Raw genomic sequence first — 12,557 nt, 5'->3', positions numbered from 1 at the left:
AGAAACAATCTATTTCCCTGATCCTCATGGGCAGGTTTGGTGGTCCCTCTCTCTTCCTGGCTATGGTGCCCATCCCTCCTGTGGTTCTTGTCGCACCCAGAATCTTGCATCTTCATAAACTCTTCCAAGGCCATGAGGGATTTGCACTATGTGTTGCAGTGAGGACATGTACAGTCAGCGCGAGCCAAGGGTGCTGTGAATCCAGCTTTGGCTGATGTGAACGATCATGAGTTCTTGTCCCTCCTTCCCAGCTTTCTCTCTTCTGGGCTTTTGTGCAGAAATAAGGCCTTTGAGCAGTTTAGTGCTCTGCACTAACTACGTAGTTTTAAGTCCTCTACACCCACATGTACGCCTTTCCTTGGAAGAAGGATGCGTGCAGTGTGCATGGATGTTTGGCACCAGTTCCTCCCAGTTGCTGTCGTGCGAGGAGGAGCAGAGATGACAGCTGGAGGGGATTTCAGCTTCCTCAGCTTTCGGGTGGCAGCTGAGCCACTGCACTAAGGCAGCTCCCAAAAAGGTCAGAGGTGCTGCTGATGCACTGGAAATATGGAGGAAGCTCTCGGGCACGCAGAATTGCGATGCTGAAGCCCAGGTACCATTGAGTGAGTGCTGTCATCCACCTGCCAGGAGACTGGAGTTGCGTAGTTTGTTGCAGGAAACATTTCAGAGGTCAGAAGACTTGAACTGGCATGCCTGCTGCCTGCAGCAGCAATGCTGGAAGGGCCAATTGCCGAGCCATCACTCTCTCCCACCATGGTTTGTGCTCTGCCTTCCCTCTGCCTACCTGTGTCATCTCCATTGCCTGGGGACTGGTTGCACACCCGGCTCCATGTGAGATGCTGCCTTGTTCGAGGATTTGGACCTGTGGGCAAAAGCATCATTAACCAATCATTACCCACCACCATTACCCATCTCCTGGCAAGTAAACCCCACAAAAGGTTGTTGGCACGGAGTAGAAGGTGGAGGGGCTTCCTTGGACAACTGTTAGAATTCTCAGAGAAAATAATCTCCTCCCACCTCCTCTCATCTCTGACTGTCTCTGGCCAGCCCTGCAGCTGACGGAGCGAGTGGCCGCTGCCCAGATGGGACATGGCAGAGTGACAGCTTTGGTCCATTCCAGCACATGCTGCCAGGGCTCTGCAGCCTCCTAAGGACAGAAACTTCCCAGAGCCACGAAAGGCTGCGACTCCCCAGCCCGGCTGCGACCCAGACGTGTCTGACCACAAGGTGTGGGGAGGGCTTCTGTGGAGGGAGGTCTGTGTCACCTTCTCAGGGTGATGTGCTCCACTGAGGACCATTCTCTGCCCCGGGGGCACGTCTGTCACAGTCGATGAGATGCCACTGTGCAACCTAGCTGTGCTTTGAAGCTTGAAAGCATCAACCTTTCCTCCCTGGTCCTCTTCCCCACCAGGTCCTCTGTTACTGGACTGAGGTGTGGAGGAGAGGGATGGCTTTTAGGGCCTTGGAGGCTCTGCTGGGAGGCTGCTCCCTCCTGCAGCCCAGCTGCCTCTAAAAGCACATGGTGTTAAACCCACGCCTGCAGTGTCACACCTTGGCCCAGAAAGTTTCTTGTTTTGGCTCACGCTCAGCAGGGATCTGGCCAAGGCTGCCCCTGATGGGGCTTTGCAGAGAAAGCAGGGCGTAAGGAAGCATGAGGAGCTGCAGCCTGTGCAGGCAGGGGGGCATGAGAGGAGCCAGGTAGAGCTCCTGAAGCATCTTCCCACCTGCGTTAATCCTCGTCAATAGGTCCTTTCTTGTGAGGCTGGACAAGGCGGAGGTGACTCACTGATGGGTGAGAGGCAGGAGGTGGATGGCCCCACCCACCACATCATGAAATGAAGGGACCAGCCCTTCAGGGTGGGAGCAGCACCAAGAGAAAATCCATGTTGTGAGAGCTCTTTGTGTTTCCCTAGGGTGAGGCTGGACCCCCAGGACCCAAGGGCTACAGGGGAGACGACGGCCCCCGTGGCAACGAGGTCAGTGCTGCTTCATCACTGCATCTTCTGTGGAGAGGGAATGAAGGGAAGACCAGGAGACGCTGCCGTTAGGGCTGTCCCCAAATCCCTCAGATCTTGAAAACCTGTTGTAGGCACAAACTCAGATACTAGCTTCCTGGCAGACACACAGAGGCATTTTTCATGGGTCCTTAAGGCCATGGGTGCCTTTTTCCCCACCTCCCGGAGGCCATTTCTTGGAGAGGGTATAGCCACACCACAAGCCACGTGGCTTCTCATCACAGAAGCTGGGGGAGCTGTGCTCCAAGGGTAGCCACCTGAATCTGCCAGCAGTTTTGATCCCCAGGGCAGGGGGCAAGCTGAATCCCAAGCCCAACCGTGGGCTTTGCATTGCTCTTGTATAAGCAAAACACCTCCCATGGTGGGCTTGTGATGGTAGCTGGTTGCCTCAGAAGGCATCGTCTTCCCAGCTCAAAGGATGGTGTGCAATGCTTGACTGCTGCTTCTGCTCCTTCCAGGGCCCAAAGGGTTTTGCTGGAGCACCTGGGCTGCCTGGAGACCCTGGCCTCATGGGAGAAAGGGTGAGTGGTATTTGAGGGGATAGTATGCCATGTGGAAAAGATGTACAACAGCCTGGTTCCACACAGCCTGAACCACCTCAGCGAGAACAGAAATTACATTCATACACAGCTGAGATGCTGGGAAAATTCAAGCAAAAAAGCAGCCTGCTTTTGAATATACATCACATCTGCAGGCTCAAAGAGACGTGTTTTGGGATGTACTTTCCAGCAACAGAGACCTGATACTTCCCAGCCTGTTCCCAGCCGGTGGCCGTATCCCCAGTCTCTGTGAGGGACAGTGTCACTTGCCTGTCCGTGGCTGTGCCGTTCACACACAAGCAAGATTGCCTTTTTACCTGCTTGCACCAGTGTTCAAACCACTAGTCGCATATTTTTTTTGCACAGACATTTTGCCGTGGAGATAAACTGTCCAAGGAGGGCAGGATCCTGGTGCCGTGCTATCTAAGGGGTCTGCTTTTCATTATGTCACGTATTACTCCATTCCTTTCCAGGGGGAGGATGGCCCTCCCGGGAACGGCACAATTGGATTCACAGGTGCTCCGGTAAGTTTTTTGCACTGTTTTGAAACTGTAAGACTGTTATTTCTGCTTGTCTGACCAAACATGCTTCCTTTTCTTCATCCCCAGGGGCAGCCAGGAGACAGAGGTGATCCTGGCATTAACGTAAGTGTGCTGCTTCTTCATACATCCAACAGAAATTGCCCTGGCCTGTGGTTTGGCTCCTAGAGCCTCTCCATCAGCTGCATGGTGAAATGGGCTCTCTGAAGCAACCTGCTCCTCCAAAGCCCTCTTTTCCTTCTGCCCACTTTTTTTTTCTGGTGGAAGTGTCCTGCCTTGGTGCATTGGTAGTAACGTCCAAGGGTAGCAGCCTTGGCTGAATGCTCTCCGATGCAGCGCTGGACCCAGAGTTTGGGGTTGGGAGTGCCACCCAGGGGGGAGCTGGATGGTGCTATGACAGTGAAAGCCACCTAAGAAGTTCTTTCCCTCAATAGCACTGCAGTGTGGTGCTAGGGAGCCTATACACTGCTCTTCACCCCCCTCCCAAGCCAGCTCTCACAAGGTCACTGCATGCCAGCACCGACTTCACCACGCTAACAGCTGTCCATACAGGAGTCTCTTCGGTACTATTTTTCAGGGAACAAAAGGCTATGTCGGTCCTAAAGGTGATGAAGGAGAAGCTGGAGACCCTGGCAATGATGTGAGTAATCTGTATAAAGCTGAATCATCTTTCCCTGTGGATGCGGCGTGGGAGCTTTGGGCTGGGTTTCTTACACGACCTTGCCTGTGGGTCAGAACTTATCAGACTTTGTAAGTCGGCAAGCGCCCTTTGCCACTGAGCAGTGTCTGATGGCAAGGGGAGCTCTCTCCAGACGTTTGTTTTGTATCTACACTTTGTCTGGCAAACCTCTAGATCTCATAGGTTGAGGTAGGTATCATCTCTGCAAGGTTTTCTGTGTTTCCAGATAGCGCCAATGGTTGCACCTGTGCTGCACCACTGTCCTGTGGAGAGAGATTTTCCCGATGTCCGTCCTGATCCTCCCAAGTTCTAACTCATTTGGTTGGGTACACCAAGCTCAGATAACGTTTTTGTGGTTGAGCAGGGCTCAGCAGACATATGGAGGGGAAGGTGCTGCACCCTGACACACACAAATTTGTGGATTTTGTGGGTTTTTTTCATTCCAGAACCCAACCCCTGGCCCCAGAGGCATCAAAGGAGCGAAGGGCCGCAGGGGACCCGAAGGCCGCCCGGTAAGTAAGGACCCTGGCAGGGTTTGCAGCGATGAGCACAGCGTGCCAGGCTGATGGAGCTCCCAACAGCAGGGCTTACAGAATCACAGAATTATTATGGTTGGAAGAGACCTCAAAGATCATCAAGTCCAACCATATACCCAATGCCACCATGCCCGCTAAACCCACTAAACCGTGTCTCTGGCTTGGCGCAGACTTGCTGCGCTTGACTCTGCTCACAGCAGGAGCAAGGCAGTTTGAAAACCCGCTGCTGCAGCCTGGTACATGAGTCTCTGAAATCGTGTTCATCCCAAATCAAGGCAGAAAATGCAGGCATTTGTGCTTTTTCATGAGCAAAAGGTTCTCATATGATCAGGTCCAGTAAGGGCAAGCAGCCTTTCAGGGTGGCCATCCTAAACCTGAAAGCATTTCCATTCATGTTGAGTCGCCACTTGCTTGTGTCCCCCCACATTGATCTGGAGGCTACGGGAGAGGCATTTTCCAAGCAAGTGCCATCCATCCATCCATCATCCCCTGTCTGCTGTCGGGGCAATTCCAAGCCATGTCACACATGGTGGGTGTGCTCGCTGCCTACAGCAAGAGCTTGCCTTCCGACCTCAGTGGGCATGGCACCCGTGGAAGTGGGTTGCCTTCCTGCCACCCCCATGCAGCCCCAGGACACGGTGCAAGCAAGCAAATGTACCTCCTGAAAGCCCAGTGCAGGGACCAGCAACTGGAAAGCCAAGAGACTTTTCCAGACTCTGCATTGCTTAGCAAAGTATCAGCAGAGTATGCCGCAGATAGGACTGCCTGCTCTTGTAACTGCTCTCTCCACACTTCCATTTGGCAGGGACCACCAGGACCTGTGGGACCTCCAGGACCAGATGTGAGTGGGACAGGATCAGGGCACTGCTTGCTTGAGCTGTGCTTACACTACCCTGCATGATGGCTCCTGGGAGGGGGTCACTGCTGGGGGAACCTTGTGCTCCCGGGCTGGGTGGTGGCTGCCCCCCATTACTGTCCCAGTGAGTCTCACTGGCCAGATTTCCTTCATGCCAATCCATCACCAGCCAGTCCCCTCTGTAGCATGCCCCACTTGCACATCACTCATTTCCAGATCAGGACCTGCTTTGAGGGCACAAAGTAGCAGCGGGGATGGTGGGCAGCACCTGGGAGCCAGGAAGCTGCCTTCACTGTTATTCAAAACTTTTTTTACCTCTGTTTTCAGGAATGTGAAATCTTGGACATCATCATGAAGATGTGCTGTGAGTATCCCTGCACTGCTCCTCCCATGCTGCTGGGCTCCTTGCTGACCAGGAGGTAGCTGCTTTTTCTCTGGCCCCCGGCGAGGAGAGCCATCCCCAGGCGGCATGCAGAGGGATGCCATGGGCATGGCTCCCCTTCCACCAGTCACAATTAAGTCAATGAGCTGGGGGAGAGGTGGGAGGTCCTCCCTGCAGCTGGGACAGCAACCCAAAAGAGGCAAATCCTTTCTGCAACAGGTGTTACTGTCCCTTCTTTTGACCCAGGGACTTCCAGCTTGATCTCTAGTGTAGGTCATGCAATTGTTTGAGTTGTGCGTGCTGCAGGCTGGTTTGCTGTGTCTGTGGCTCTGTACATACACTATTATCCTTCAGGGAAAATATTAGCAAAGTTGTGTAAAATCTTTGTGTGGACCATTTTACAATGTTTTTTTCTTAAATAGCAGCGCCTGACTTTCCCCCCTTGGGAAAGGGAGGTCTGTTCTGGGGTGTCCTGCCATGGGGAGCAGCAGTACGCACGTGCTGCAAAGGGTTTCTGGCCCACAACCAGTAATGAAGTGCTGGAAGGACACAGGGTACTTGGGCAACTGAGTTTGAGCTCCATACTATGGTGATTTACTTAATCCCTCCAGGATTATATTATTTTTATTCAAATAAGAATACATCAGTGTGTGCAGAAACAGAGCTCTGCTGCATGCAGTGCTCCAGGGCAAGGCATCACAATCTGATACAGGAGAGAGGTCTGGATATTTCAAACAGGAGGGAAACCTCCATAAGCTTGAATTGTCCAGATCAGGTGTCTTTAAGTTTGCAGAAACACAAACCTAGTGTCTGCATTAGTGTGTGAAAAACCCTTGTGTCAAGTGTTTTAATGTTCTCTCTTTCTTTCCCTTCTCCTCTAGCTTGCTGCGGTGAGTGTTACTTGGCAAGGCTGCTCTGCAAACATTTGCTAGCCCTTCTCCTTGCTTGCATCCCTCTCTTTCCTTGCTTTCTGCCTTCTGCTATGGAGATGTGGTGAGAGCCTGGGAGGGAGGACGGAGCATGAGCAAGGCAGGGGAGGGCAGCAAGTTCTCCCCGAGGGTGCTGCGTGGACTCAGAGGCTGCTGTGGCTGGGTCCTACAACTGGAAAACTGTTGTCAAGGTGCCCTGTGCCAGCAAACTGCAGGCGGATTTTCTCCACCCTTTTTGCAGTTGAAAGGGACGTCAGTTCAGGGCACACTGTGGATTCAGCTCTGTCCTCTTTCCAAATCCTGTGCTGGTCTCTGGAGAAATGTGCTGGGTTTTTTTCTGTGATGCTGTCCCGATGGGTTGCATTTGTAGTCCAAAAGCTCAAAGGAAGAGCCAAGGGCACATGATGTCCTTCAGCCATGGGAAAGAGGGGGGTAAGCTGAGTCAGCCTCCTGCAGCCCACCAGCGTCACCTCTGTCCTCCTGGGCTGGGTGGATGGAAGAAGTGAGAAGGCTTATGAGGAAATGGGGTTTGGAATAATTACTGGCTGTTTGAAGGGTACTCACAGCTTGGCAATGCTATGTGTCTTATAAGAGGCGCTGAGCAAAATGCAAATGGAAAATTAGCAAACTGACTCTCAAGTCTTCTATGCGGTTAGTTTGCTACTTTATTTTACACCGTGCTTTGCGGGTAGATAAGGCACAGGCACCAACCTGGTCAGAACTAACAGCAGACATCAGCTGCTTGCTTTGGTATGCCTCCCTGCAAAACGTCCTGCTCAGATAGAAAACACAAGCCCCTCCGCTCCTGTGCCTTGCTGCAGAGTGCACTTGTGGTCCCGTCGACCTCCTCTTCGTGTTGGACAGCTCGGAGAGCATCGGCCTGCAGAACTTCCAGATTGCCAAGGACTTCATCATCAAAGTCATCGACCGCCTGAGCAAGGACGAGCGTGTGAAGGTGAGATTTCCACTGAGTGCCAGGATACAGTTGTGTGCACTCACTTATTTTTCACTGCAAACAGAAAAACGGGGAGATACCTTCACTCCAAAGAGCCTCTACGAGGCCTAACTTCAACAGTGTGACTGAGGTAGGTCTTGATTTCTCCCAGATTCATGAAGTGATGGAGATGAGACAACAGTTTGTTGTCCCAAAATACAGACATTTCACTCTTTCTGGGCAAAGGGACTCTGCCTGCGGTAGCTGTGAACTCTTCCTCCATGTCCCAGAGCAGATGGTTCATAAAACATTCGCCTGGTCAATCAGTCTCTCAGTCTCTTCCTTGTCCTGATGAGCATTTCAGGTGGCTGGAGTAGATAACACATGAGGTGTGTTGCAACTTCCCCTAGCTCCCTGATGGCCAGCCCCCCAGGCACCCTTGTCTGCCCCCAAGCTTGGATTTAGGTTACCAGTTAAGCGCACTACTAAAAAGGACCTTTGAATCCCAAAACAGCAACATTGTCCTGGTAGTGAGTCTTTCAGTCTGAAGACAGACACAAATGCTTACTCTTCTAACTCTTCCCTGGTAACCTGCTGTGCACGGGAAATTTTGTTTACCTCCTATTTGGAAAGGATGTTTGGGATCCAGTCTTTCCACCAGACACATCTGTAGCACACGGGCTGTAAAGCCACAACGACCTACCACTGGACACTTGTGTTGGGCATGCGAGGGTCTCTTTCGCTGGCAAAGAGTCAGTAACACGCAGAAAGGCTAGACCTGGGCAGCAAAACCACTGTGCTGGAAAAAACCCAGAAGTTTTGAAAAAAGATCTTTTCCTAGCCACGCACCATTGCGAATGGCTTGTGTTGAGACCATTGAGACGGTAAACCTGGGTTTAGGTCTTGTTTCACTGACTGGCTCACCAAATTGGTCCCCATGTGAATCCACTCCTCTTGGGGGCCCTTCTGCCTGGAATGAGGCAGAGGAGAGATGGCAGAGCCTGCTGTGAAGGCATAAAGTACAAACCACCAGCAGGATTTCTGAACCTTCAGGGCCTCCTGAGGTATCTGACCTTAACTGGCTTCTGTTTTTTCCAACAGTTTGAAGCTGGGGAGTCTCGTGTGGGCGTTGTGCAGTACAGCCATGACAACACGCAGGAGCTGGTGGCCATGGGGGATGCCAACATAGACAACATTGGGGCACTCAAACAGTGAGTATGTGGGGTCTCGGCACATCATGCGGAGACCTGACCCGGGAACATCTACTCACCTCCCATCCTCCATCTCCAGGCCAGCAGCTCCTGCAGCTGCAAGGATGCTAAATGTTCTTTAGTGGAAAGTAGCGATCAGTGGCATTGTAAGTGGTGCTGAGGCCAAGGAGCTTGCCAGTTTTCCACCCAAGGCCCCATGGAGGGATGTTTTGCCCTGCCTCACAAGTGTGTCAGAGATACGTGTTCGCAGGGGCTCCTTCAGTATCCATGGCGCAGGGCTTGGAGGCTTACTGGTGTCTGTGCTTGCAGGGCAGTCAAGAACCTGAAATGGATAGCTGGGGGCACGTACACTGGAGAAGCCCTGCAGTTCACCAAGGAAAACTTGCTACGGAGATTCACCTCTGACAAGCGTGTCGCCATTGTCATCACGGATGGACGCTCTGACACACTGCGGGACCCTACCCCGCTCAACTCTCTGTGCGATGTCACCCCGGTAAGGGCATGGGGAAGCACCCTGCCTGCACGGAACCACCACACAGCAGCTGTGCATCAGAGTAGTGCAGGCTCTCTGGGCGTCTCCATGACTTTGCTACCCAAGACTAGAGCAGAGGGGACACATGTCACCAGTAGCACTCTCATAAAGTGACAGGCGTTCAAGTTTATGAATGCCTTAGATGATGAGTGCATCTGGTAATGGACCCTTAACTTCCCTACAGGTGGTTTCCCTTGGGATAGGCGACATTTTCCGGAACCCTCCAAATCCAGATCACCTGAATGACATTGCTTGTTTAAGCAGACCGACCAGGCCAGGATTGTCCATTCAAAGGGACAACTATGCCGAGCTCCTGGATGACACCTTCTTGCAGAACATCACCTCATACGTCTGTCAAGGTGGGTGAAAGGTTGTGGCTGGAGGCAATAGGGAAAGTAGTGAGGATTTCCTCAGCCAAAGGGTGAGGGATGCAGGCTGCCCTCCCTTGCCTTCCCCGAGTCATGCTTTTAAGCAGGCGTTGAGGGAAGAGAATGACGTTCAAGGTTTAGTTAAATAAGGGACAAGGGCATCTCATGTCGCAGAACACTTTGCAGCTGGGTTCAGGTCCTCTCCTGCTGCAGGACATCTCTGTCCACAGCGTTTTTCAAGCACATACCTCTGTGCTTTCTGGTGCATGCTTATAGCCGTTGCACAACGCCTTGCACAGTGTGGCTGTGACCGAGGTGAACATTTGTCCCTTCTGTGGCTCCACAGGAAGCTATAGAAGTGGTTTTCCTGAGTGAGCTAGCAACTCTTACTAATTACTAATTACTCTTTCTAATTTTCTGAACAGAGAAGAAATGTCCGGACTACACCTGCCCAAGTGAGTATTGACTCCTTGTGCCACATGAAGGGGTTGTGGGTGGAATGGTGGGGGAAGTAGGAGTTTGTGTTTGTGGGAATGCATAGCTTGGACAACTCTCGCAACAGGGAGGCTCCTGGGCTGGAGAAGTGAACAAGCTTGCCAGACACTCGCAGGGTTTCTCACGCACACGCCAGCCTAAAGCACTTGGGGGAAAAGCCTAGACAGTTGCTTTTCTGGCACCTCAAACCTAGAAAGGAGGCTCTGCCGAATTTTAGCCTTCACAGGCTTTACCTGAGGCAGGTAATGAGATCAATTGCTATGTGGTGGTGGGAGCACAAGGAAAAATCAGCACTCTGGCAGGGATATTTGAAAAAGGTGCTTGAAAAGTGAGTACAAGGAGGAATTCAGTGGGGTACACCTCCAAGTCAGAAGCGTATACGGTCCTCAGACTCATCATGGAAAGAAGCTAGCCTCCGGAGATGAAGTGGTTCCCCAGACATGCAAGGACAGCGCTGTATTTAAGCAACAAGAGTCACTAGACTATCTAAGCCAGATAAGTACCTGGGAATGCAGCCTGTCGTAAGCCAAATAAAAGAAAGAATGAAAGGGTAAAAGGACAAGTGTAGGACAGCACTGGGGTAGGGGAAACCAAGCTAGCAAATACCCAGAGAGTGGGGATTTCCCAAGTGTGACAAGGCAGGAAGCCTGCAAGACAGCCAGTGACTTCACCGGCTTTCCATGGAAGAGGCAGGAGGAGAAATGCAGCATAATGAGCCCTGGACCTTTCCCCTTGCAGTCACCTTCACTGGGCCAGCGGACATCACGCTGCTGGTGGACAGCTCCACCAGCGTGGGGAGCAAGAACTTTGAGACCACTAAGAAGTTCGTGATGGTTCCTGGAGGCCAGTAAGCCTGCTGATGACTCTGTGCGTGTCTCGGTAGTCCAGTACAGCGGCAGGAATCAGCAGAAAGTGGAAGCTCAGTTCCAGTACAACTATACGGTCATCGCCAAAGCCATTGACAACATGGAGTTCATTAATGACGCCACGGACGTCAACGCCGCTCTGCGGTACATCACAGGGCTGTACCAGCGGTCCTCCCGTGGTGGAGCAAAGAAGAGGGTGCTGGTGTTTTCTGATGGCAACTCTCAAGGGATCACCGCGAGGGCCATTGAAAGGGCTGTACAGGAAGCTCAGCAGGCTGACATCGAGATCTACGTGCTGGCGGTGGGCAGCCAAGCCAACGAGCCCAACATCCGTGTCCTGGTCACGGGGAAGAGTGCAGATTATGATGTGGTCTACGGGGAGCGCCACCTCTTCCGTGTGCCTGACTATACCTCTCTGCTGCGTGGCGTCTTCTACCAAACTGTCTCCAGGAAGATAGCTGTTGACTGAGCATCTGGGTGGGCTTCTGCCAAGGCCATACCTGCTTCTGTCTCGCCTAAAAATGAAAACCAAGAAAACAAAAAAAAAAAGTTAACAGTATCCTTGACCAACCTGAGGAACTTGCGTCTATGCAGATAGCCATAGTGCCACAGCCTGGCTGTGCATAGTCCCCTTCCTTCTCCCCCTGCTTCATCATCTGCATCTCTACTCTGTTAGCCTCAAACTTCCCTCCCTGCCCATGACTGCCTCTCCCTTCCCACAGCAGGCAAACACAAGCATACCTAGCAATAAGCCTCCAGAACACCAATAGCAACCTCATCCTACTGTTTTTTGCCAAGAAAGAATCAGGATGAGGAATTTTGTGCCACTAAGGACTAGCCTGGTCTCGTAAGGCTGATTACGCTCTTTTCACATACAATTTTTTTTGTTCATTTGCTTCTTTCCTTCATACATCAACTGAACACTTGCCCAGCTCACAATGGTCCTAACCCAATGCTGTGCTTCAAGTGAAACGTTCAGCACTTCAGCAATCTTTCAGAGAGGATCGTTGTCATGGCTGGCAAGTTTGGTTCATATTTCCCATGCTTGGGGGGGGAGGGCTGGACTGCATTACCCAAGCTAGTTGGAAGCATCTCTGGTCTCCAGTGCCGTAGGATGGGGCACTGACTTCCCAGGGCTGGGGTAGAGGTGGGTGGTGGAGCATCCCTCAGCGCTGATGCTCCCATTCAGGGCAGAGAGGCTGGGCACCGACCAAATGGAAGATGGACATCGGCCATTGGGGAGGGGGGAAACCCTAGAAGAAGCTACGTAACTGCACTCCTTCACTAACTGATCTCATGGTCCTACAGTGAAACCAGGAACCTCATGAATAACCTGATGACTTGTGTTATGGTCCAAGCTCCATTCTGGAAAATCTCTCTGAGCCCAGTTAGTGGGATTTTTTTGTTACTTTTTTTTTTTTTTCCGAAAGTGCCAAGCTGTCTAATTCCCAGTGAGCTCTCTGGGAGTACTGTTTCTATAGGACCATCTAGGAGTTAGGCACCTGGGCCCTAGGGAAACCCACTAACTGTACTATATATTGAATTAGGGCCTCATCCACAGCCCAGCAAAGTCAAGGGAAAGACTGCCATTATCTGCCAGGGTCTTTGACTCACACCCTACAGATATACTGACAAAGGTGCTATCACTACGTGGGTGATGTGAGCCCTTGGTGTTT

At 51.9% G+C, this 12,557-nt stretch overlaps 1 protein-coding gene across 1 annotated transcript in view; it reads left to right on the top strand.

The window, feature by feature from the left end:
- The window catches only part of COL6A1 (collagen, type VI, alpha 1), a gene marked incomplete at its 5' end in the record, with an annotated part of 20,494 nt that extends 8,937 nt beyond the window's left edge, over positions 1 to 11,557 (top strand). Inside the window, 16 exon segments of the mRNA XM_009701758.1 lie at positions 1,914 to 1,976; positions 2,474 to 2,536; positions 3,028 to 3,078; positions 3,163 to 3,198; positions 3,671 to 3,733; positions 4,219 to 4,284; positions 5,114 to 5,149; positions 5,492 to 5,528; positions 6,428 to 6,436; positions 7,297 to 7,430; positions 8,511 to 8,620; positions 8,930 to 9,113; positions 9,337 to 9,511; positions 9,946 to 9,975; positions 10,754 to 10,847; positions 10,849 to 11,557. Of these exon segments, the coding sequence (XP_009700060.1) occupies positions 1,914 to 1,976; positions 2,474 to 2,536; positions 3,028 to 3,078; positions 3,163 to 3,198; positions 3,671 to 3,733; positions 4,219 to 4,284; positions 5,114 to 5,149; positions 5,492 to 5,528; positions 6,428 to 6,436; positions 7,297 to 7,430; positions 8,511 to 8,620; positions 8,930 to 9,113; positions 9,337 to 9,511; positions 9,946 to 9,975; positions 10,754 to 10,847; positions 10,849 to 11,350 (1,653 nt within the window).
- Positions 11,558 to 12,557: the final 1,000 nt, after the last annotated feature.

The sequence above is a fragment of the Cariama cristata genome, unplaced genomic scaffold, assembly GCF_000690535.1.
Source record: "Cariama cristata isolate BGI_N322 unplaced genomic scaffold, ASM69053v1 scaffold22266, whole genome shotgun sequence".
Lineage (NCBI taxonomy): Eukaryota > Metazoa > Chordata > Aves > Cariamiformes > Cariamidae > Cariama > Cariama cristata.
This window is presented reverse-complemented; position numbering and strand designations above follow the sequence as displayed.